The sequence below is a fragment of the Triticum dicoccoides genome, chromosome 2A (genome assembly GCF_002162155.2).
Source record: "Triticum dicoccoides isolate Atlit2015 ecotype Zavitan chromosome 2A, WEW_v2.0, whole genome shotgun sequence".
In the NCBI taxonomy this organism is placed as follows: domain Eukaryota; kingdom Viridiplantae; phylum Streptophyta; class Magnoliopsida; order Poales; family Poaceae; genus Triticum; species Triticum dicoccoides.
Window position 1 is genome coordinate 452,289,763 of NC_041382.1, and position 22,253 is coordinate 452,312,015.

At 49.8% G+C, this 22,253-nt stretch overlaps 1 protein-coding gene across 3 annotated transcripts; it reads right to left on the minus strand.

Annotated features, from left to right (window-relative positions):
• Nucleotides 1-8,070: 8,070 nt before the first annotated feature.
• LOC119354866 (myosin-binding protein 7-like) lies at nt 8,071-20,771 on the minus strand. Of its 3 annotated transcripts, XR_005171303.1 has the most exons (4): nt 19,242-20,771; nt 18,400-18,671; nt 16,341-16,429; nt 8,071-8,097 (listed from the first exon to the last, which is right to left on the minus strand). XR_005171303.1 is itself a non-coding variant. In XM_037621618.1 (3 exons), exons 1-2 carry the CDS (start codon nt 20,425-20,427, stop codon nt 18,400-18,402), a joined length of 1,458 nt encoding a protein of 485 aa, XP_037477515.1. In that variant the 5' UTR covers nt 20,428-20,771; the 3' UTR covers nt 16,279-16,424. The 3 variants fall into 3 exon arrangements, 2 of the variants coding, with proteins under 2 accessions (XP_037477515.1, XP_037477514.1); XM_037621618.1 differs by lacking the exon at nt 8,071-8,097 and having other exon boundaries at nt 16,279-16,424; XM_037621617.1 differs by lacking the exon at nt 8,071-8,097 and having other exon boundaries at nt 16,279-16,429.
• Nucleotides 20,772-22,253: the final 1,482 nt, after the last annotated feature.

The following is a 22,253-nucleotide window of genomic DNA, read 5'->3' on the forward strand; positions in this document are numbered from 1 at the left end:
CTACACTCAAGAGGGAATTCAAATCTTGGAAAAATTAGGTGATATGCAGAAAAATTTGGTTGAATTGCAAGAATCTAGTGAACCTCTCAAAAATATTAGTGGGAATCTCAAATGCAGAAATAAATTGATTACTCTTTGCAATAAGTGCCTAGATGCTTTAGATATACAAATTGCTTCATGTTCTTAAAATAATGAGAAGCATAAGGAACCTCCGGGGTTTGAGAAAAGCCCCATCAAGAGTGCAAAAACTAAAGACGACAACACTTGAAACTATGCATTACGCCTAGCTAGGGGCGTAAAACAATAGCACTGGTTGAGAGGCAACCCAATAGTTATCTTAATTTTCTCATTTCTTTTTCTGGTTTTTTGTGTCCACACTATTATGCTACTGTTATGGTTGTGTTTTTGTGTTTAAATTAGTGTTTGTGCCAAGTAAAGCTTTTGGGCGGATTTGGATGATAATTGCTTTGATTCTATGCAAAAACACAAACTTTTGTGTCTAGTAGTAGAATGTTGAGATTTGTTGGAGTGTGATAAAATTCTGAATTTTTTACATATGATATACAAATTGCCCATGTTGTCCTAATTTTTGAAAAAAATTGGAGTTACAGAAGTATGGTCATTGTTTGAATTATTACAAATTATTATGTTTTTGACAGATTCTATTTCGTTGCGTTGTTTGCTTGTTTTGATTAATCAATGGATTGTATCGGGGTATAAGCCATGGTGAGGTTATAATACAATAGGTGTAATGCAACGATAAAATATGAATGGGTTTACAACAGTACCTAAAGTAGTGATTTGCTTTGTTATACTAATGGATCTCAAGAAGGTTTTTGTTGAGTTTTGTGTGCTAAAGTTTTCAAGTTTTGGGTGAGATCACGATGGATGAAGGAATAAGGAGTGGCAAGAGCCTGAGCAAGATATAGTGGCCGATTCAACCACAGAAGTCGAATACATTGTGGCTTGTGAAGCTGCAAAGGAAGGTGTTTGGATCCATAACTTTCTGAATGATCTTGGTATTTTTCCCAACCTCGGTAAAACCATTGGACATTTATTGTGATAATTCTGGTGCCATCGCACAAGACAAGGAGCCGAGGAACCACCATAATACTAGACATATAGATCAGAAATAGCACCCGATATGAAAGATTGTAAAGAGTGGTGATGTAGAGTTATGCAAAAATCACACGGATGCAAATTTTACAGATCCGTTGACTAAGTCGCTTCCACAACCCAAGCATGAGGGGAACGTTAGATTTATGGGCATTCGATGTCTATTTGATTGACTATAATGCAAGTGGGAGATTGTTCGAGATATGCCCTAGAGGCAATCATGTATGATGATATTTCCTATGTGTTTATGAATAAAGATAATCCTTAGACATTGTCAATGATGTGTATCAGGAAGTACTGACTTGTTTGTGGGACTATGCATTGTATGATGACTATCCTAAAAGGTCCTTAGTCGAAAGGGTTGTGTGGACGCGCAGCCGACTAGACTAGCATATGACACGGTGGATGGCTCGGTCTCACTGGCCATGAAGCATGGGATGCTAACCGGATAATATAGACTCGAAAGGATCTGGTCGGATTCGACATAGTTGGATCCGAGTCGAGAAAAGGTCCGAGTAGGACAGACCTAACTATGAGACGCAGCGATAGGTCATATGTGAGTTTCTAGTACAATATATGTTCTATGTCCTACGACATGAGGTGGCGCATGTAATCAAGATGGTGATAGGCCTGCTTTAGGCCAACCAAACGTTATTCCGTAACTGGGTGGTTATAAAGGTAGGTTTTAGGCTTGTCCAAACTCATGCCATGAGACATGGTCGAGCAAGATGGCATTTGCCCCTCTGATCAGGAGAGATATACTATGGGCCCCTCATGTGATCCGACCAAGATAAGCATGGCCATGCGACAAGGATCATGCGATAACCCGGTTTGTGGTCGGCATCACTGGAATGAGAAAGAGGTCGGGCTAGCGCAAGGATGATAGACTCGCCTTGAGCCCGACAACATATATCGTGTGGCAAAGGGAATATAAGTGTGATATGTTGTATAGGTTCGCCAACCGGATGCATTATCTACTTGGTGGTTGGCATGCCTTGCTAGAGGCCGCTACCAGCCGAGCAGGTCGGAGGTGATCTGACGTGCGACCAAGACGACTTGAACCTAAGGGGTCGCGCGCTTAAGGGAAGGAACATGTGAGGTTGGATACAACTCCATGAGTCAGATGTGATCCTACTTGGACTCGGATCCAGACCGGACATACTTTGGGCTTTAGGGTCCATTCAGGGCAAGTGTTGAGCCTGTAATGGATGCCTATAAATAGTGGAGGTGCAGCACACTCATTCAGATGATCGCTTCGGCGCCATCACTAGGGCTTTGCATGTGTTGCAACTAGCCACCTCCACTCGCTGCTGGTTGTGTGATCGGACCTAGCAGTCCGCCGCACGATGTTCCTCATGCATGTGTGGATATCGTTAGAGGCAGTGCACTTGTGCCACTCCAGCGAACCTGTTCGCGGGATCCGATGACCGACTCTTCGAGGGACATCGGGCGAGGAGGAGACGAACCCCGCAGATGCGCTGCCCCAACTCTACTTCCGTTGCACATCACTACACGTCTAGTGGTAATGATCTATGATCCATCTCTGTTAGCATGTTCCTGGATGTTCTGTGGGTAGGCAAATTTTCATTTGCAGTCAACGCACCCTACCATAGAACCCAACAGACGTGATCTCTCGATGGTGTCCACGCATGTTCAATTTCGTAGAGGCGTTTACTAGATTGGAAGGGATGGATATCTACCACGCTCGTTCAATGCTCATGCCTCCATCTGCCGCTATTAACCAGGCTCGCCACCTAAGAAACCAACTCCGGCGCCCGCACATTGACGCACCCAGACACTTGGCTTCACCGACATCCACTATTTAAAAGCGGCCACACCCGGCGAGGAGCACACCACAACCCATCTGCTCCACATTTTTCTCTTGTGCACCACATCTTCCACGACCACGAGCGGGAATGCTATGTGAGATAGCCCGTCGACGGAGATGGAACATGAGGTAGCCGCCTGGTAGAGCCGTCGTGCCAGGAGGATAGAGGCAGGCGAGACGTCCAGCTCTCCTGAGGTCTCCGACGATGACGACACCACAATGGAGACTGGCTCGGACGACGACTTGGCACCGGCGCCCACACCATTCTATGCTGATTTGACCATGGAGCAGGCGCAGGCACACTTCAACGCCGTCATGGTGGAGCAGGAGCCTACACTCACATCTACGTCGGTGTTCTGGCAGGCGCAGGAGGAGGAGGGGTACAACGTCTTTCTCCTCGAGAAGCACCGACTGGTGGAGGGTCATATCTACGATGAGCCGCGAGCGAGGAAGCCGCGGCGGCCATGGCCGCGGTGAACCCCAGCTTCGTCGCCAAGCAGCGGACGCTCTACAAGGCCACCCATGCTGAAACTGCCGCTTGCAATGCACAAGCGGCACAACCAGACACAGAGGCAGCGCTAGCTACACATGCAATCATGGACGAGAATGTTGCGAGTTGCACATCCTAAGCGCGGCCAAACTCTGTTTGGTCGTGCCAATGGGACGAGGAGTGCCAACCCCTCACATCCACCGGCGATAGATAGGTGCGGAGGTAGCGCCAGCTGCATAGGCGATCACGGACGAGAATGTTGCGAGCTACACGTCCTAAGCGCCGCCAAACATTGTTTGGTTGTGCCAGTGGGACAAGGAGTGCCAACCCCTCACGTCCACCGGCGACAGATAGGTTGCAGACTCCGACGAGGATGAGTAGGACATGGGAGGCGGTAGTGCGTTGTGTCCCAAGTGGACCGGTCCGTCTTCCATGTTATACTCTTCCACGCCGGCGATCCTACCTTCACTTCGCGTGTCTTATCACCACCACTCATGGGGCGAGATGAGCCTGGTGATCGTCGGACGGAAACAACGACTTGGATGACGGTCCCCGCCATAGAAGCTAGGTTAGGTCCAGTCCATTTTTTAAATGAAATTTGTTTGAATTGTAATGAATTTCATTCGTTTTGCATGAAAAACATCTGGTTTCCATGTAATCCGTCGGGTTTGTTCAAATCCAGCTTGAAATGTATGTGTCTAGTTTTGGATGACCACTGGCTGCCCGGTCCGCGGACGGATGGAGTGTCCGGTTTGCGGGTCGGCAACGGAGATGTCCTGAGAGCATCTCCAGTCGTCCCCCCCCCCACCCCACGGGCTAGAAAAAGCGCCGCTTGGGGGTGAACCGACGATATTTTCGCCGTGGGGGCGATCGGGTTCCCAGTCGCCGCCTAGGTCACCCCCAGACGCCCTTTGTGTAAACACTTTAAAAAACATTCAGCCAAAATTCGGCAAATACGACATATATTCGGCAAACATGACATAAATTCGGCAAACACGACATAGATTAGGCGTTCCACGGTTCTTTTACATATAGAAAACATAAAATCTACTAAAAAACAAAGGGACACGCCTACAGGCCGAAGAACTGGCTGAACGCGACGTAGTCACCATCGTCGTCCTCCTTCTCCTTCACACGGCCATCCTTGTTGGACCCTGCCCGGGGTCGCCTTGGCGGTCAGGTTTGGTCGGCGGCGGCGCGTCGTCCTCGTCGCTGTCCTCTGATACGTCTCCAACGTGTCTATAATTTATGAAGTATTCATGCCATGTTTACAACAGTTTTATATGGTTTTGGTATGATTTGCATGGAACTAAACCGGACTGACGTTGTTTTCAGCAGAACTACCGTGGTGTTGTTTTTTGTGCAGAAATGGAAGTTCTCCAAATGAGCTGAAACTATTTGACAATTTTTTTGGAACAAAAGAGACCCCCGAAGCTTCATGGAAGGACCAGGAGGTGAAGCAGTAGGGCACAAGACATCGGGGCGCACCTGGGCTCTTGTTCGTGCCCCGGTGGGTTGTGCTCACCTCGAGGCCCATCTTCGCGTGAAACCAACGTCAAAAAATCCTATAAATAGAGAAACCATCAGAAATAACCCTAGATCAGAACTGCGGCCACGAGAAACCAATCGAGACCCCATTCTGGCACCCTGCCGGAGGGGGAAATCATCACCCTAGGGCATCTTCATCATCCCGGCGGCCACCATGATGAGGAGGGAGTAGTCCACCGTCGGGGCTGAGGGTTTGTACCAGTAGCTATGTGTTTAATCTCTCTCTCTCTCTCTCGTGTTCTTGAGATGTCACGATCTTGATGTATCGCAGGTTTTGTTAATATAGTCGGATCATATGGTGTTTCCCCCTCTCTATCTTGTGATGAATTGAGTTTTCCCTTTGAGATTCCGTTCTTATCGGATTGAATACTTTTACGGATTTGAGAAACACTTTATGTATGTCTTGCTATGAATACCCGTGGTGACAATGGAGTATCATATTGATTCACTTGATATATGTTTTGGCACTCAACTCGCGGATTCCCGAGGTGACATTGGGGTAATCTATGCATAGGGGTTGATGCACGTTCTTGTCTTTGTTTCTCCGGTAGAAATCTTGAGGCACTCTTTGAAGTTCTTTGTGTGGATCGAGTATTATGAATCTGAAATTGTTTGATGCATATCGTATAATTAACTCACGGATACTCGCGGTGACATTGGAGTATCTAGGTGACATTAGAGTTGGTTGATATGTATCATATGGTGTTATTTTAGTACGAACTCTTGATAGATCGGTCGCAAAGAATAACCTGGTGTTATTTTAGTACGAACTCTTGGATAGATCGATCGGAAAGAATAGCTACAAACAATTTATTCTTATGTTCTACGCTAGATAGGAACTTTGGAGTGATTCTTCATTGCACGTTGAGGGATGGTTATGTGATCCAATTAGATTAGCATTGTTGAGAGATTGCACTAGCGAAAGTACGGACCCTATGCCTCATTTTCAAGCATTGCAATACCATTTGTGCTCCATTTTATCAATTGCTACCTTGTTGTTTTTATTGTTCTTATTACAAAAACCAATATCTACTATCCATATTAGACTTGTATCACCATCTCTTCACCGAACTAATGCACCTATACAAATTATCATTGTATTTGGTGTGTTGGGGACACAAGAGACTTTTTATTATTTGGTTGCAAGGTTGTTTGAGAGAGACTATCTTCATCCTACGCCTCCCACGGATTGATAAACCTTAGGTCATCCACTTGAGAGAAAATTGCTACTATCCTACAAAACTCTGCGCTTGGAGGCCCAACACGTGTCTAAAAGAATAATGTTGCGTAGTAGACATCATCTTCGAGCACGATCACGCCTCCTTCCTTGTGTCCACGGCGGCGCGCGGGGATCTCCTCCAGGGCGCGGCGCTGGCGCTCCATATCCAGCCTGGCCCAATTCTCCCGCACCCACTTCATGGCGGCCTCATTGTCGAGCGTGTCATCGGGCTCGCTGTTCACGACGGCGAGCCCCGGCTCCGTCTTCGGCTTAATGAGGCGAGGGGGCGAGGAGGAGGCACGACCACCCTTGTTGATGACGATGCCGGTGCTACGGGTGCGCCGGCCAAGGGGCGTTTCCACGGGCTCGGCCTTGACGCTGACGATCGCCGGCGACCCGGATGAGTGGGAGGAGGAGGAGGACCCGCCCAGCATTCTCCTCGGAAGCCATGCGTCGTCACTCCGGCGGGGCGGCGGGGCAGCCGAGTACTCGAGCGGCGGATCCTTGCCGTCCTCGAGGTACTCGAGGACGGCGTGGAGCGTGCGGTCGGGGACGCCCCACCACAGGCGGCGACCATCGCTGTTGTTGCGCCCCCGCACCACCGGCGCGTTGTTGATGGAGGCGAGTCGCTCCGCCTGCCGGCATTCGAAGTACGTCGCCCACGCCTCATGGTTGCCGGCGTCGTACTACGGGAGGGCCCGGTCCTCCTCCGGCAGGGAGGCCCGCACACACTCGATCTCGGTGTGGAAGTGGGCGGGGTGTTCGACTTCAGGGAGATGGGCGCCGGGTAGTTCGCCTCGTGGAGGAGGTAGGCTTCCCACTCGTGCAGGAGCGGCAGCTGAAGCCGTTGGCCGCCGCCGCGTCGCCGGGGGACGTTCACCCACCTATTGTGCGTGCACGCGCTGGCTAGAGGAGGAGGGAGGGAAAGAGAGGGCGTCGGTGGCGAGAGAGGGGGGCTGCGGGCGAGTGCTTCCACTGGCGAGGGAGGGGCGGCTTTTATAGCGACCGGGGGGCGGCAATGTGTGTATGCGTGGCAAGAAGAGGCGCGTCGCCGCACTACGCCGCCCGTGAGGAATCAATGAAAGACTGACCAGCGGCAGCCTTAGTATTGATTCCTCGCGGGAAACCGAGGCGATGAGGACGACGAGGCGTGGCGGTCGCTGACTCAGCAGGCCCGCTGCCCTTTCGCGCCAAAAACGATTGCCACGGCGCCCCCAGCGCGTCAGGTTCGGCCTGGATCCACCGGCACCAGTTTCAGGCTTAACCGGTGAAAATGGACCTCCAGGGGACGCGACTCGGCTGAGACGCTAAAAAATGGCCCTGGGGGGCTGTTGAGGCGCGACTGCAGATGCTCTAATGCCGCTTTCACCGGGTGGAGATGCTCTAATGCCGCTTTCACCGTCATACTTTATTCGTGAACATTTTCATTATCAATGTCGTGGTATAAACTTTTGTAGAGTTGCTACTCCAATGTACACCTCCCACAAGTAATGATGGACGTTCGGTTCATGTGTGATGCTAGCGGCAGCGGGTGCAGGAAGCAGCAACATGAAAGATGGGCGCCAAGGGCCACCGTTCACTCCCTCGTGCGAGCAAGATGAACGTCGCGTCGCAGCCATATCCTTTTGTATATTACTAGGCAGGTGAAGCATTACTCTTAACGTACACTACGTACATAAATTTGACGCATGTTTCCTGGTACACAATCCATTTTATGAGCAACTACCACCACAAGCACGCATACTGCAGAACATACTTGCATACTACGTTTGATGCTGACAGAACTACAGACAGGAAATCATCGCAAAAAAAAAAACTACAGATAATAAATTAATCTGCAAAAGATACTTGGCATACTACGTTTAATGCTGATCAAACTACAAATAAGAAATTAATCTGCACACAAAGTACACAATCAGTTTAAGACAAACATATGGTTACAAGCACTCAGTAAACCTCTATGTACATTTTTTTTTTTGAACGGTCACCGAGGGGGAGAGCTTCCCCACCTGAATATATTACCACTCAAAAGGAGGAGTCGAGAATTACAATAGTAGTTTGGTTACAACATGATCATTAGGGTACAGCTGAAGAGAGGAAGTGAAGCCATTGTCTAGCGGAGATATTGTCTTCTTTCTTTTTGAACCGAAAAACCCATAGAGAGAAGTCAGCAACAATGTTCCGTATGGTGGTTCTGTGTGTATGATCGTCATTCCTGAAGACGAGCGCGTTTCTGGAATCCCATAGCTTCCAAGAGATAGTCAGAACCACCGAAGGCCAGATATTGGGGTTGAGGCCATGAAGCGTTGGGTGTTGGAGCAGAGCAGCAAGGGAGGTCGGGGCCGGCAGGCCCAGGGAGGACCAGACCTGTGTAGCGTAAGAACAGTTGGAGATGAGGTGGAGTGCATCTTCATGAGGGTCTTGACAACGCGGACATGCGGCAGATTGGGCAATGTGTTTGTGGAACATGTTTGCCTTCGTGTTGAGCCGGTCACGGAGGAGGAGCCATGCGAAGATCTTGACTTTGATCGGGACTTTGGAAGACCAGACAAAGTCGTGGTGAGGGTCTGTATCATCTTCAGCAGTAATGGAGGAGTAGGCGTTCTTGGCAGAGAACGGTAGTCCGTGGGTGAGGGATCTTTCGTCAGATTGGTCCGTTTGCTGGAAATCCTACAACAACAACAGCACGCAATCCAACTCGCGAGCAGCAGCATTAGATAGACGGTTCCGTAGGTTCGCCAACAAGCTGGTTTGCCAAACAGTAGCCACTAACACCTTGTCATCAATGGAGTGTGAGAAGAGGTTTGGGAAGACGTTTTGGAGGGGAGACTGCAGTAACCATTTATCAAGCCAAAAGAAAGTGGATAGGCCATTGTATGTGAGCACAAATGAGTGCTGAATTAGCAGTGGCAAGTTGTTGTTAATGATCTTCCAGAGGAAGGAGGGTTTTGAGGTTTTTGCTGCAATGCCAAGAGGGTATTGGTGGTGGTACCATTGGGTCCAGGGGATGTTTGGGTGTTGTAGAATTTTGGAGGAGAATTTCATAAGCAAGCAGCGGTTTTGAACTTCCAGATTTTTAATGCCTAGACCACCAGTATCTTTAGGTTTGCAAACATTTTTCCACGCGACCAAGCAGCTCGCCCCAGTGCAGGTTGGCTCGTTAGACCAGAAGAACGCCCTCCGGATGGCGTCTAGTTTGGCTCTGATCGATTTTGGTAGGCGAAAGACGGACATAAAATAAACTGTTAAGGAGTCAAGAACCGCAGTTAGCAGGGTGAGACGTGCCCCCCGAGAGAGCAGGCGGGCCACCCAACCGAAGAGGAATTTTCGAAAGCTGTCTATGATTGGGTCGAAAGCTGTGAGAGGCAGTTTGGTGGGGGAGAGTGGTAGACCTAGATACACTAGCGGGAAGGAGGATAAGGAACAACCAATCGTTGTGGCAATGTTGTTTTGCGTGGAAGAGTCGGTGGCTATGGTGAGAAGAGCCGTTTTTTGGAAGTTGATGACTAGCCCCGTTACAAGGGCGAAGTCATGAAGGGTGTTTTTGAGGATGATGGTGGCGGCGTCGCTAGCCACAGCAATTATCAGTGTATCGTCAGCGTATTGAAGTGTCACAGGTGGTTCATTAGGCCGTAACGGGTGACAAAGAACGTTGGTTTGGAACGCTTTTGCAATTAGACGTTGAAGGACGTCGGCAACGATGATGAATAAGTATGGCGAGAATGGATCACCTTGGCGGAGGCCACATCTACATTGAATCCAGGATCCTGGAACGCCATTTAAAAGGATAGCTGTTTTCCCAGTGAGAAGGATATTTTGTACCCAAGAACAGAAGTCAGAGGGAAAACCGCGGGCTTGTAAGATTTGTATGAGGGAGGACCAGCATATGGAGTCAAAAGCTTTCCTGAAATCGAGCTTGAAGATCATGGTCGGGGCTTTACGGGAGTGGCATGCACTAAGGATATCGGCAGCGTATATAAAGTTTTCAGCAATGTTACGTCCATGAAGGAAGCCAGTCTGGTCATAATGTATGAGCAGTGGGATGAGAGGTTTAACTCTACTGGTGAGGACTTTGGCAACTGCTTTTGGCGTGCAGTTTTGAAGAGATATGGGTCTAAACGCGTCTGGGGTTGTTGGTGCCTGAGATTTTGGAAGAAGGACCATGTAGGCCCGGTTGAATCGTTCTAAAGAAGCGGTTTGATCATGGAAGGCGGCGAAGAAGGTTAGGATGGGTTTTTTGATATCATTCCAATATTTTCTGAAGAAGATGGGTCCAAAGCCATCTGGTCCAGGGCTAGCATTGGTGTTCATAGAGAGGAAGGCTTGGTATATTTCGTCATAAGAGAAAAGTTGTGCAAGATCACTGAGCTGGGGGAGGGGTGAGGGGTACAGTTGTTGCAAGCTGAAGTTCCATGTTGCATTTTTTGAGGTCCCGATGAGCTGTTGGAAGAAGTCCTTTAAGATGTCAGCTTTTTGTTCGTGCAGAAAAACTTCGGAAGTGTTGTGTAAAAGCATGGGAATCTTGTTTGATCGAGAGCGTTGCGTAGCCGAGGCATGGAAGAATCGAGTGTTTTCGTCACTGTCAATGGCGACCCTGATCTTTCCCCTCTGTTTCCAGAAGGCGATTTTTTGTTTGATGGTATGTTGTAGCAAGTTGGAGAGCGTAAGCCTCAGTTTTTGTTCGATCGGGAAGAGAGGAGCGAATTCCTCGTTTAGGTCAAGGGCCTGGAGAGCGAGTTTGCAATTTGTTTCCCGTTGATAGATGGGCCGCAGCGACTTGGCCCAAGACTTCAGGGCCGATCTTGTACCTTTAATTTTTTGAGCGAGCGAAGCCGCCGGATCAATGAAACGCCCACCGTGGCGCTGTGGGCCGGGCTGCCAGCAGCCGCGCACAATGTTAGAACAGGCTGGGAAGGAGGTCCAAAATCGTTCAAATCGAAAAAGGCGGGAAGATGGGACGGATGTGGATACGGTAACGAGGAGTCGAACATGATCAGAGACAAATCGAGTGAGGGAGGTGAGGTGTGAGTTAGGGAAAAGAGCATCCCAAGATAGATTGATCAGTACCCTATCTAGGCGAATCAGCGTGGGGGGTAGTCTTTTATTTGACCAGGTAAATTCTCTATCAAGGAGCGGGAGCTCTAAGAGAGCAAGTTGGTCGATGGTGTCGTTAAAGGCATCAGCCTCCGATCGTCTAAAGTTGTCGTTGTTGCGTTCATTGGGGAATCGAGTCAGGTTGAAATCACCTATTAGGAGCCAAGGAGATTGAGGTGGTGGTTCGATCTGTTTCAGTTCGTCAAGGAAGACTAGTTTTAGCTCTCGTTGCGAGGGGGCGTAGACATTAGTGATGAAGATATTATGTGGCGATGCAAGACATGATAGCGTTAATGTGGAAGTGAAACGCATGTGTTGGCAGTTGAGAAGCGAGAAGCAACGTGAGTTAGAAGCCGAGAGAATGCCGCCCGCCGTTCCGATTGCGTCGAGGTGGTTATTAGAGTCTAGGAAGCGCGGCAAGATCGATCGTAGTTTGATTGTGTCTGGTTTTTGTAATTTGGTTTCTTGAAGAAGGGCAATGGATGGGGGTAGGAGATTGATTTCAGAGAACACATTGGAGCACTTATCATTATCTCCTAGACCGTGAACGTTCCAGGACACGATAGAGTAGGTAGCGTTTTTCATAATGGAAACTTAAGTTGACACCTTACATAGGGGTATTGACCCAACAAGCAACCATTTCGGGTCAAGGTACAGTACGACAAACTGATAGAAGCAGGCATGAGCACCATTACAAGTAGATTAAACCTAACACAGCGACTACAGGTCGGAGCGAGGCCCCGGATACATGGCCAGACATGGCCGCCACACCCGTGGCCGCGGAGAAGAGAGCACATCATGGCGATCCCAGGCCACCAGAACCGAAAGCGAGGTCCGCCGGCATCTCTGGCGTGGCGCCGCAGGCAGCAGCGACGGCGGCCAGGTCCTCAGGCGAGGCAGGACCGTGCGCAAAGCCGTCGATGAGCCAAGAGTCGTCGCAGAGCCGAGCGTGGATCAGGGCATCGGAGAGGTCCTTGGAAGTAGTAGATAGGTCGAACTTATTTGCCTTGGAGCGCATGGCCTTGGAGGTCATGGAGTAGATAGGCGGCTCTATTTCAGCCAGCCTAGCGCTGCGTCTAGCCTTGATGCCGGAGTCAGCAGCCATCTTGGCGCGCCTGCTGATGCGCCTGGCAAGGCACTCGTGCGTAGGCTCTGGGGGCAGATCCAGTGGTTGGGCGGAGAGATCCACAGGAAGGGGGAGCGGCTGAAGGGCAGGTGGGGATGGTGGAGGAGGCGGCGTAGGTGGCAGAGGAAGTGGAGATGGTGGGGCTGGCAGTGCAAGCAGGGGACGTGCATGGCGCGAGCGAGCGTGCAGCTTCTGTGGAGAGGGGGAGCGAGCGGGAGGGGTCCATGGGGCATGAACAAGCATGGCAACGGGCATGCCGTCAGCCATGACTGCGAGGATTGGGATGTCGTCGAGCGGCCTATTAGCAGTAGGAGATGGGGGAGGGCCCAAGGGCGACTCCGGGGTGCATGCAAATGGTGACATGGCCATGGCAGTGTTCCTGATTTGAGTAACAGTGGAGGGAGAGAGGCGAGGGTTTGATGAGAGGGAGGATAGGGAGCCGTCGTCCCCGTCCTCAGAGCTGAAGGGCGATGCCCCGGAGCCGTGACGGAAGAGCGCGCGGCTCTCCAACTTGACAACGACGATGTCGTTGTCGGGGAGACGCACCGTGAGGCATGGAGGGAGGACAAAATCGCAGGCAACCATGACGAGCGCGTGAACGCTAGAGTGGTCACCCTGGAAGCAGTGTTGGTCGGCAGAGACAAAGTCACCAAGGTGGGAGAAGAAGTAGTCTGCCCCCTCCGGGTGCCAGAGCTCATCGGGATAATCGAAAGCCTCGATCTCAGCCATGTGAACGAAGATGGCCGTAGATCTATTGTCAGCGTGTTCAGGCCTTTCGAAGAACAGGGTATTGCCCTAGTGGTGGATCGACCCATGGCCAGTGGCCGCGAGGCGCTCGTCTACGTTGGCAAAGGAGAGACGGCCGGCGCCACGTGCGGAGGAAGTGAGGCCGAACGTGGGATTGTTGCGGTGTTGAGCGAGGGCCTGGCGGATGAACCTAAATGGGTTAGGCATAGGAGTGGCAAGGTGTACGTAGGCAAGGTTGTCCACCTGGCGGACTAGGCAGCTTGGAAGGACAAGGAGAGGGATGTGTGGTGCCGATGGAGGGAAGCATGATGTTGCGGTGGGAATGGTGACTGGGGAGGGGGTGGGGGTGGAGCGAAGGACGGCGTCGGGGGGAGGATGAGGAGGTGCGCGGTCCGAAGATGAGCGGGAGACGGAATGGCGGCAGATCGTTGGTGAGGACGCAGTGGGAGCCGAACCAGATTGGTGCGCCATCGGAGCGCGTGGAGCCGGCCGACGAGCCGGAGGCGGTGTGGGTGCCCGTCGTGTGTGCCATAGAGCTGCATGGCGGTCGCACAAAAGCAGGGTTAATACGCGGTGAAGGGGGCATAGGAGGGAAGAACGGGAGGAAGCGGATGGCCTTGCACCTGTAGCTCCGGTGGCCGGAGCACCAGCAGCGAGAGCACCGGACGGGGTCGCGACAGTCTGTGATGGTGTGGTCGCTAGCAAGGCACCGAAAACACCTAGTCTTCTTCTTGCGGCTGTAGTGGTGGTGGAAGTGTTTGAGGCTAACCATCTGGGAAGGAGGCGATTTATAGGCTGGAGAGGGCGATGGATGGGGGAGAGGGGATGCAGGGGCCCGAGGCAGGGAGCAGAGCAAAACCTCCCGGTAGTTGCGCGGGTCTTGCAGCAGCGTGGAGATCGAAGAGCTTAGCGGACTGGCAGCGGTGGCAGGGGCGTGGCACTGGGTAATGGCGATCTCGGGATGGAGCTGAGGGGACTGGGCGGAGAGTAGGCTGACGGAGGTAGGGGAGGCAGGTGGTGGAGTACACGTGATGATGGTCGCATGCGTGCGCATGCATGCGTTGGTTTTGTCGCGCGGTGAGGACGAGCGGGGGTGCGATTGTGGGACCCGTGGATCAGTGGCTGTTAGGTAAGATATGGGGTGCGCGTTGGAACCTGGGGGATCGAGCAGGCCGAGCGGCCGACCGGGGGGCGGCTGTGGCGACGCAGGTGGGCCGGATGCGTGAGTGTCATGTGATGGGTGGCGTGAGGTCGGGTGGTCTAAGGTTGGATTGTTTAACGAACTAGGCTGGTCGAGGGGGTGTACGGTGCGGTCGTCTACACCGTCTTGTTTTCTCTCTGGAGAAAAGATGCAGGGATACTTGGCGGGGGAGGCCGAACCAGATGAGCGGCACACGTGTCCCAGGCCATCGATTGCGTTCCGGTCAACCGAGGCAGCAGCAGTGGAATCCACGCATGGAACGGTGTGTTGTATCTTGGTATGTAGGTGAGAAGATCTTGCGGTAGTTTTTTAGTTGACGGGTGCGGTCCAAGCAAGGATGTGCGGTGAGTGGCAGGATGGGTGCGAATGGATCGATTGAGTCCGGTTCAAACACTACAGGCAATGGTACCGATCGCACTATTTGAGATGCTTGGTCAAACGAGTCAAATAGTTGAAGTTCAAAATTTGAAAAAAGGATGGGCGCGCAACGGAGGACCTCAGATCTGACCTTGACCGAGTACACATGCACTAAAAACAAGTTCGGAGCGAGCGTGATCGCATGGAAAACCCGTTGGAACGAAAACTGGTGGTCTAGAGCATTATTAATCAGAGTTTCATTAGCGCAAACTGACTTAGAAGAGAACACAATCCAGATAGGAGTATTTGGTTGGTGTGTTAGGCATGTGGTAGGAGTAGTGACAAGGCAGTGGTACTTAGAAAAAATCAGCTTATTGAACGAAATGCCAGGCCGGAATGGTCGTACCTTTGCATGCGATCGCAGAGTGGAGCTAGTTGCGGGAGTTGCAGTAGGTCCAGCAGGCAGCCGACCGTTGGCGAGAGAATGGCCCACCTGCATGGAGGCCATGCACGGAGAGGAGCGTGCTGAGTCGTCGACGACTACGCGAGGAGGCGCCAGCGCATCATGTAGCGGCGGGGATGGCCGCGCCGCCAGCATGGCCGGCGAGGCATGAGGCGCCATGGTGATGGTGGCGAACATGCGAGGCGCCACAATCGGGGAGCAGGCCGCCATGAGCGTGGCAACGTGGTGGGAGGCGACCGGTACATTGAACGCAGCATTGGAGAGGCGTTGAACTTCGATAGAACACGCAGGTCCACCAAAGCGGAAGGAGAGAAGCGAGGCGACGAGAGTTTCATCGACCATAAAATCCGCTTTATGGACGAAGAAGATGATTGAGGTGGGCAAGGCCGAGGCAATTGGCGCTGCAAAAACTTTGGACGAGCAGAGATCATGAATGTTGCGCGCGAAGTCGACGCCGGGAGAGGGGAAGAACCCGAGCTGAGAGCGCAGGAATGCGTCGGCATGGCCGAAGCGGTCGCCGATGTCAAGGGGCTTTGTTTGGTGGATGGGTGGACGGTGTGTGAAGGTGGGTGGCGGTGGAAAAGGGGGAAACTGGATGGAGTGGCTTGTGGCAACGAGGATGGGCTCGGCAATGAGAGCTTGAACGATGCGCATATCGGATACAGAGATGCGAAAGAGTTGATCATGGAGGCGAGTCACCTGGAAAGCGGGGGCGTTGCCGCCCAGGCAGGCTTGCATGAGGACGGCCACCAGTTCTTCGTCAAGGACGAGCGAAGAATGGTGGACATGCACGGAGAGGAAGCAGGGATGTTCATGGCGACGCGGGTTGATATGCTTGGAAAGGCACCGCCAAACTTGTGCCTGAAAGTCGTCACCCATAGCGTCGCCGACGCCGAGCGCGGCCCGCAAGGCTTTGGCGGTGGGGGAGTCATGCCGTCGGAGAGGGTCATTGAAGGTGGCCGTCATAGGAGGCGGGGGAGGGGTGGAGGCGGTGGGTGGGGCTGGGACGCCGGAGGGGAGAGGGGAGCGAGGGGGGACGGGAGCCATTTCGTATGTGTCATCCATCTGCACTAGTAGTCCGGGAACACCTTAAGAATCCTCTATGTACATTTGCATCATTAGGTACTATTAATTTGAAAGAACAAACAAACCTTAAGGATGTAATGCCGAGAGGAGAGACTACAAACGAAAACAAATATCTACAACATCAACCGTGCCGCCGTGACAAAATATGCCTGTCCTGCAAGAATATAGTGGCAAAAATAAAACTTCAAGTAGATATGTCCGAAAAGGAAAAAGAAACAGTTCCGCTTCCAGTGGTTCTACACAACACAGGTGTAAGAAGTCGCTTTATTGTGCAACATATATTTATGACTAAAGCCAAACTATTGTCCTACTAGTAAATGCACACGTGCTTTGGATGTTCAACTAATATAACTAAAACATGATAAATCATTTCTCTCAATGTTCACAAGTGTATATACTTGCATATTCTACATGATTTCATACCTTGCAATATTATTGCTGAGGTGGAAGAAAACTGTAAAAAAAAATGTTACTATGCACGCCACACTTTTTAAGAAAGGCAAGTACATATGAAATTAAACATTTATTACAAGCACAAGAAAATATTAAGCTTACGTATGCTCTAAAATTTAAATGGCATGCATTTCCTTAGTGGCAAGGATGATTTGCTCCAACATACTTGACCAAAGGGCTGTTATATAACTCAATGTTTCTATAAATGTTTTGTAAGTAATTCAACAGCCGATTTGCATCCAATGATGGCAAGCATTAGTTGTTTTGGTTGAATGAAATGAAATGCTATTGATGGTGGCCGAGTTTTCTTTCGCATCAGGTGTTCCTGAATAACTAAGAATGTAATAACTGTTCCAGGCTGAATGTGTAAAGAAAAAGGTTAATTGATGTGTCGTAGAAGATTTATGGCATCTCCAGGTCATTAGCATTTTGGACAATTAGCAACGCAACAAACAAGTATACAAAGCAATCTGCCAGGGAATTAGGGCAGTAGAGTTGCAGTTTAATAGTTATTTCAATTGTGGCTATTAGTTTTGAAGGGCAGAGATGCAAAACTTTACAACTTTCATCAGATATTGCTATTCATGGGTTTGTTGCAAGAATTTTGTAATGGTGATTTACAACTCACAAAAGAGGGACCAGCAATTTATTTGTTTGGACAGTGACCAAAATAGCCCTAAGATACTTTGCCAAGAGAACGACATTTACCAATTTGGTCATTACATGCCCATGAATTGACATAAATTTCTGCTAAAAGAACTAAAGAATGACAATGGAACCTTACGGAAGTTTGGCAATATGCCAAAGGCCAAATCTAATCAAAGATACCAAATTTCTGAAAGGCAAACTTGGGCATCCATGTAATCCAAACCAAACACCACGCGAGGATAGCCAACCAGTGACACACAATGCTAAGGTCATGAAACAAACATACACGACTTATTGTTTTGTTTCAAGAACTATGGCATAGGCCCTGCAAGGAGTGCATAACACTGATCTCCAGATAGACCAATCAGAAATGCAATCTCTCATGCAACAAGCACTTCTTACAGATTCAGCAACTATGTGCCTATCAACCTAAGTAGTAAGTAGACCATAGAAACATGGTTTATTACTAGTGTACAATAAATATAAGTTATATTTACTCGTTATCCTAGTTAGTTTAAAAGTTGTAGTCCATTGTGCAAAGTGTGGTCGTGAACCCAACTAGTTAAAGTAAGTTCTGCAAAATGACACTGCAACAGCCTGGTATCAATTGCAACACGGTATCATAATCAAGCTCTGGCATATTCTTGATACCTATCTATCATACTATAAGTACCAGGACATGCGAAAATGCATATAAACAATATTATCTGTAGTGCGCTACAATCAATAAAAACACAATGAAATGTCTTAATTTACTACCATCTCCCCAAAAGAAACAAACAGGATTAGAGAAAAAAGAAGTCCCAAAAACTTATGCCTTCTTATCATGCATGAAGTACAGAGCCTGATGATATACATCAGCATATGTGGGCTTAATGAGGCTCCATAGTGGAATTAGTCATATATTGGAAAACTTAGGATCCGATAATAGTTTGTATATATTGCCTAGGTATGTTGTGATCCTGCGGCACCATCAGAAATGCTGTATTTAAAGAAAACAACTAGAGGAACTTCCATTCATACCTAGCTTTTCTTTGAAATTTTAGGAGAAATACAGTGTAAGTGTCGCCCTGCATCTGCAACATCTTTGATTTCTTGAAGTTGGTCAGCTATATCCTCTAAGAGTTGCAACTGTAATGATTGCCTCCTTCCACTTGCTGCAAGCCTCATCTTGTTTTGTGCACCTTTGATCGCATTCAGACTTTTCCCCAGGAGATCATCTGCGGCAGCTCGATTCTGCAACTTGTCTGCTTGCATTGTTGCATCAGAGAAGCTTCGACCAATCAGGCCTTTAACTGCATAGGAACATCTCAGTTTCAGTACCAGTTTCAAATGATTCTGCAACTATAATAGTTTCTTAAAATGTGTTGACTTAGGTATTCAACATGTCATGCTGGTGAAATAACTAAAGTACAGCCAAAATACAATAGGGGTTAAGCATGTCATGCCAGCACACATGGAAAAATATTCGAAAGTAGTTAACAAAATTCAAGAGGATGCAGGTACACATGTATATGTCAATATGAGAAATAAGTTGCAACACTTTTTGTTTGGTAAATCTGATAAATAATATCCAGTTGACAAAACGAAATTATGCAAGGTAGCATGTGAACTCAAAGCAAAATATCCAATAACCAACATGGTTTTAATAAACTAGCATAGCAGCATTTAGGCAAACCAATAAATGAATTGATTGAACCTAGATCAATAAAGATCCAACAATAATTATCAGCAATCAGGAGAAGTACGAACAGATTTGCAGCATTATGTTTATCGCAATAGAAAAGAACTTAATCCTGTCACATGCTAGATAGTATAGCAAATATCAACCGAGTGTTATTTCTCCATCTGCAGTCTGCACATACCTTCAGTGGAGAAGCAAATATCATCAACAACATGCACATCAAATATATTTGCATCATTGTCGCTTGCCATAAAATCATGGCAAGTCTTGTCTAGCCGCCCACTGTCCTCCTCCTGAAATTCATCAGCAGTCAGCTCTTCCATACCTTTCATACCAGCTGCAGCATTAACTTCAACATCACCACCTTGATCCAGACATCGTGCAGATTGGGGCAAGCACAAACTCCGGGCAGATAGGGGGAGAATTACCACCGTCTCCGTGCCATCATCTTCGCATCTATCTGCCCCCAATTTCGATCCGGCCACAGGAACTTCTCCAAGTGCCTGAAAAGGCAGACTGTCCTCATTCCCATCCTTAACACGACCCACACGAATGGGCGACACTTGTTGGCGCGCGAAGTGCTTCTGGAAGCTGAAGACAGAATTATTCCCAGGCTGAACCCCCGCATTCTTATCAAGCGATCTGGAAGAGCTTGGCTCGCCCTCTAGAAAGTAACTGTGCGGCGTCATCATCTCCACCTCCTCGTCATCATCATCCCCGGTGAGACCAAGCATCCGCCGGTAGGACTCCACCTCTTTCTGCAAAGACCTGGTCTCGCGCTCCCTCATGAGCAAGATGTCCTTGAGCTCCTCCACCTCATTCTCGTAGAAGGCGCAGCGCTCATCAGAGGTGCGGCGCTGCTGCCGCACCTCCATCTCCAAGGACGATTTCTCCTTCTGCAGACGCAGGATCATCGCCATGGCCTCCTCGGCCGCGGATGCTGCGGCGCTGCGTTCCTTGTCCAGCTCCTGCTGCAGCGCCGAGACGTCATTCCCCTCGTCCACCTCCCGCTTCAGATTCACCTCCTCCTCTTCCTCATCGACGGACTCGGCTTTGCCCTCCCCCTCGTCCTGGCTGTCGTCGTCGGAGTTGAAGACGAAGGGGAAGCGGGAGCGAAGGGAGAGGAGGAGGGACTCGAGGACGCGGGAGGGGTAGCGGAAGAGGAAGGCGAAGAGGCAGGGGAGGTGCGGGCGGGAGCAGGTGCAGGGGAGGCGGAGGCGGAAGAGCGCGAGGAGGGCGGAGGCCGCGGACGCGGCGGCCGCGGCGCAGAGGAAGGCGTAGACGATGGCGAGGTCGAGGAAGGCGCCGGCCAGCGCCCGCGCCGTCCAGCGCGCGTGCACGCCCGCGACGCCAGGGCAGGGCGCCATCAGCGCATAACGATCGCCCGCCGAATCTGAGAGGATTCCCCCGCCGATTCCTCCACCGGATTCCGGGTGGTTGTTGCTGTTCGGTGGGGAAAGGTGGAGGAGTCCTGCCGTGCCGGGATTTGGCTCCCTTGGCCTCGTCGTTTCCAAGGCGGCTGCGCTGCGCGGGCGGTTGCCGGGCGGGCGGCGGGGAAACGGTGGGGGCAGTCGGTGGAATCGCCCGCGCCGACGTGCGGGGTCCACGTCGTGCACCTCGTGCGGCAGGGCTATTTGTTTGGTATCCCGGCGGCCCGGCGCTTCGCTTCGCTTGGCGTCGTTGTTCGGTTGGGCGTTGTCCGGCAGGCCAATTCTGTCAAGCTATACGCGAGCCGCTTCATTTGGCAAAACCAGGCAGGCAGGGCAAGATTACTGACCTGTACCAAACGTCCAAACTCCAAACCACGGGCCACGGTGTTTACTTGTTTAGAATTAGATAGACTTCGGGGATGGGAAATGATCGCGTAGAACAGTCCACCGCGACGTCAGTAATGCTAACTGGCAAACATTTGTTGGGAAGGAACTCCCAGCGAACACTCCCATAGCCGTTTGATCGCGATCAAACAATGATTTTTTCTTTTTCGAAAAATTGCCTTCTATAAGGAACCCATGCTAGTCTGAACATTATCACCCACTATAAGTAAAATTGTAATAAAAATCGTTCGCAAATGTCATCCTCCACTATAAGTAAAGTGGTTGCCGATTGCGAATGTTCGTACAAATAAGGGGTTTAGCCCAACAACCTTGTAGTCTGATGTGAGGTTTGCATGGAATCTGGCCAAGGAGGTCCATTGGTGCAATAATGAAGACAATATTTTCATGGTTCAATTCGGGTGCTTGGGAGATTGAAATACTTCTATGAATATGCGACCCTAGTTATTTCATAATCAAGATTTACTCATTGTGGAATATGGTGGGTTCACTAATCTGAGGTATGTGGTATTGCATAAGATTACAGTCTGGGCAAGAGTGCTTAGGTTGCCGGATAACTTTGTGATCACAGCGGCTATCAAAGGAATTTGTCGTAAGATGAGTAAGGTGTTGGAGGTCCAATCTACCTTAGCACGGATTTTGCTAGGAAGTTTGTTTGAGTTAGAGTGGTGCTAGACGTGACCAAGAAGCTCATCAAGTTTGTGTCCGTAACAAATAATGATGTGACTGAATTCTATCAAGTGCAATATAAAAAAAACCCACTTTGGGAATTGTGGTATGGTAGTCCACTAGTACTAGGAATGCGACACCGTCGAGCATGATGTGTCAAAACTCGAGTGCGGTGATTTCATGTTAGCTGGGTAGAGGTCGTGGTACTAGTCAATGTTTTGCTTGTGGACGAGGTGATCTGGATGGCCATGGTAGCGCCCCTCCTTTTGGTAATGGTCGAGGGAGAGGAGACATTCCTTTCGGTTATGGTCGTGGATATATGACAGCTGGTGGCATAATGCCTTATTCAATCGGGATGGAGCAGCCAATATGGATGATACGTGTCTCCAGCGTATATATAATTTTTTATTGTTCCATGCTATTATGTTATTCATATTGGATGTTTTATATGCATTATTATGCTATTTTATATCAATTTTCGAGATTAATCTATTAACCTAGTGCCTAGTGTCAGTTGTTATTTTTTCCTTGTTTTATCTTTTACAAAAAAATCAATACCACACGGAGTCCAAATAGAACGAAACATTTTGATGTTTTTTCTTGGACAAGAAGACACCCACGAAGCTTTGGGAGGAGGCCAGAAGGCCCACGATTGAGCCACAAAGCTAACCAGGCGCGCCCTAGGGGGCGCC

Bases quoted from the DNA above. Each gene is read 5' to 3' on its own strand.
- LOC119354866 (XM_037621618.1), bottom strand. From the start codon at position 20,427: ATGGCGCCCTGCCCTGGCGTCGCGGGCGTGCACGCGCGCTGGACGGCG. The intron at 18,672-19,241 runs GTATGTGCAGAC...GTTCCTATGCAG, and splicing joins TATTTGCTTCTCCACTGAAG to TTAAAGGCCTGATTGGTCGA.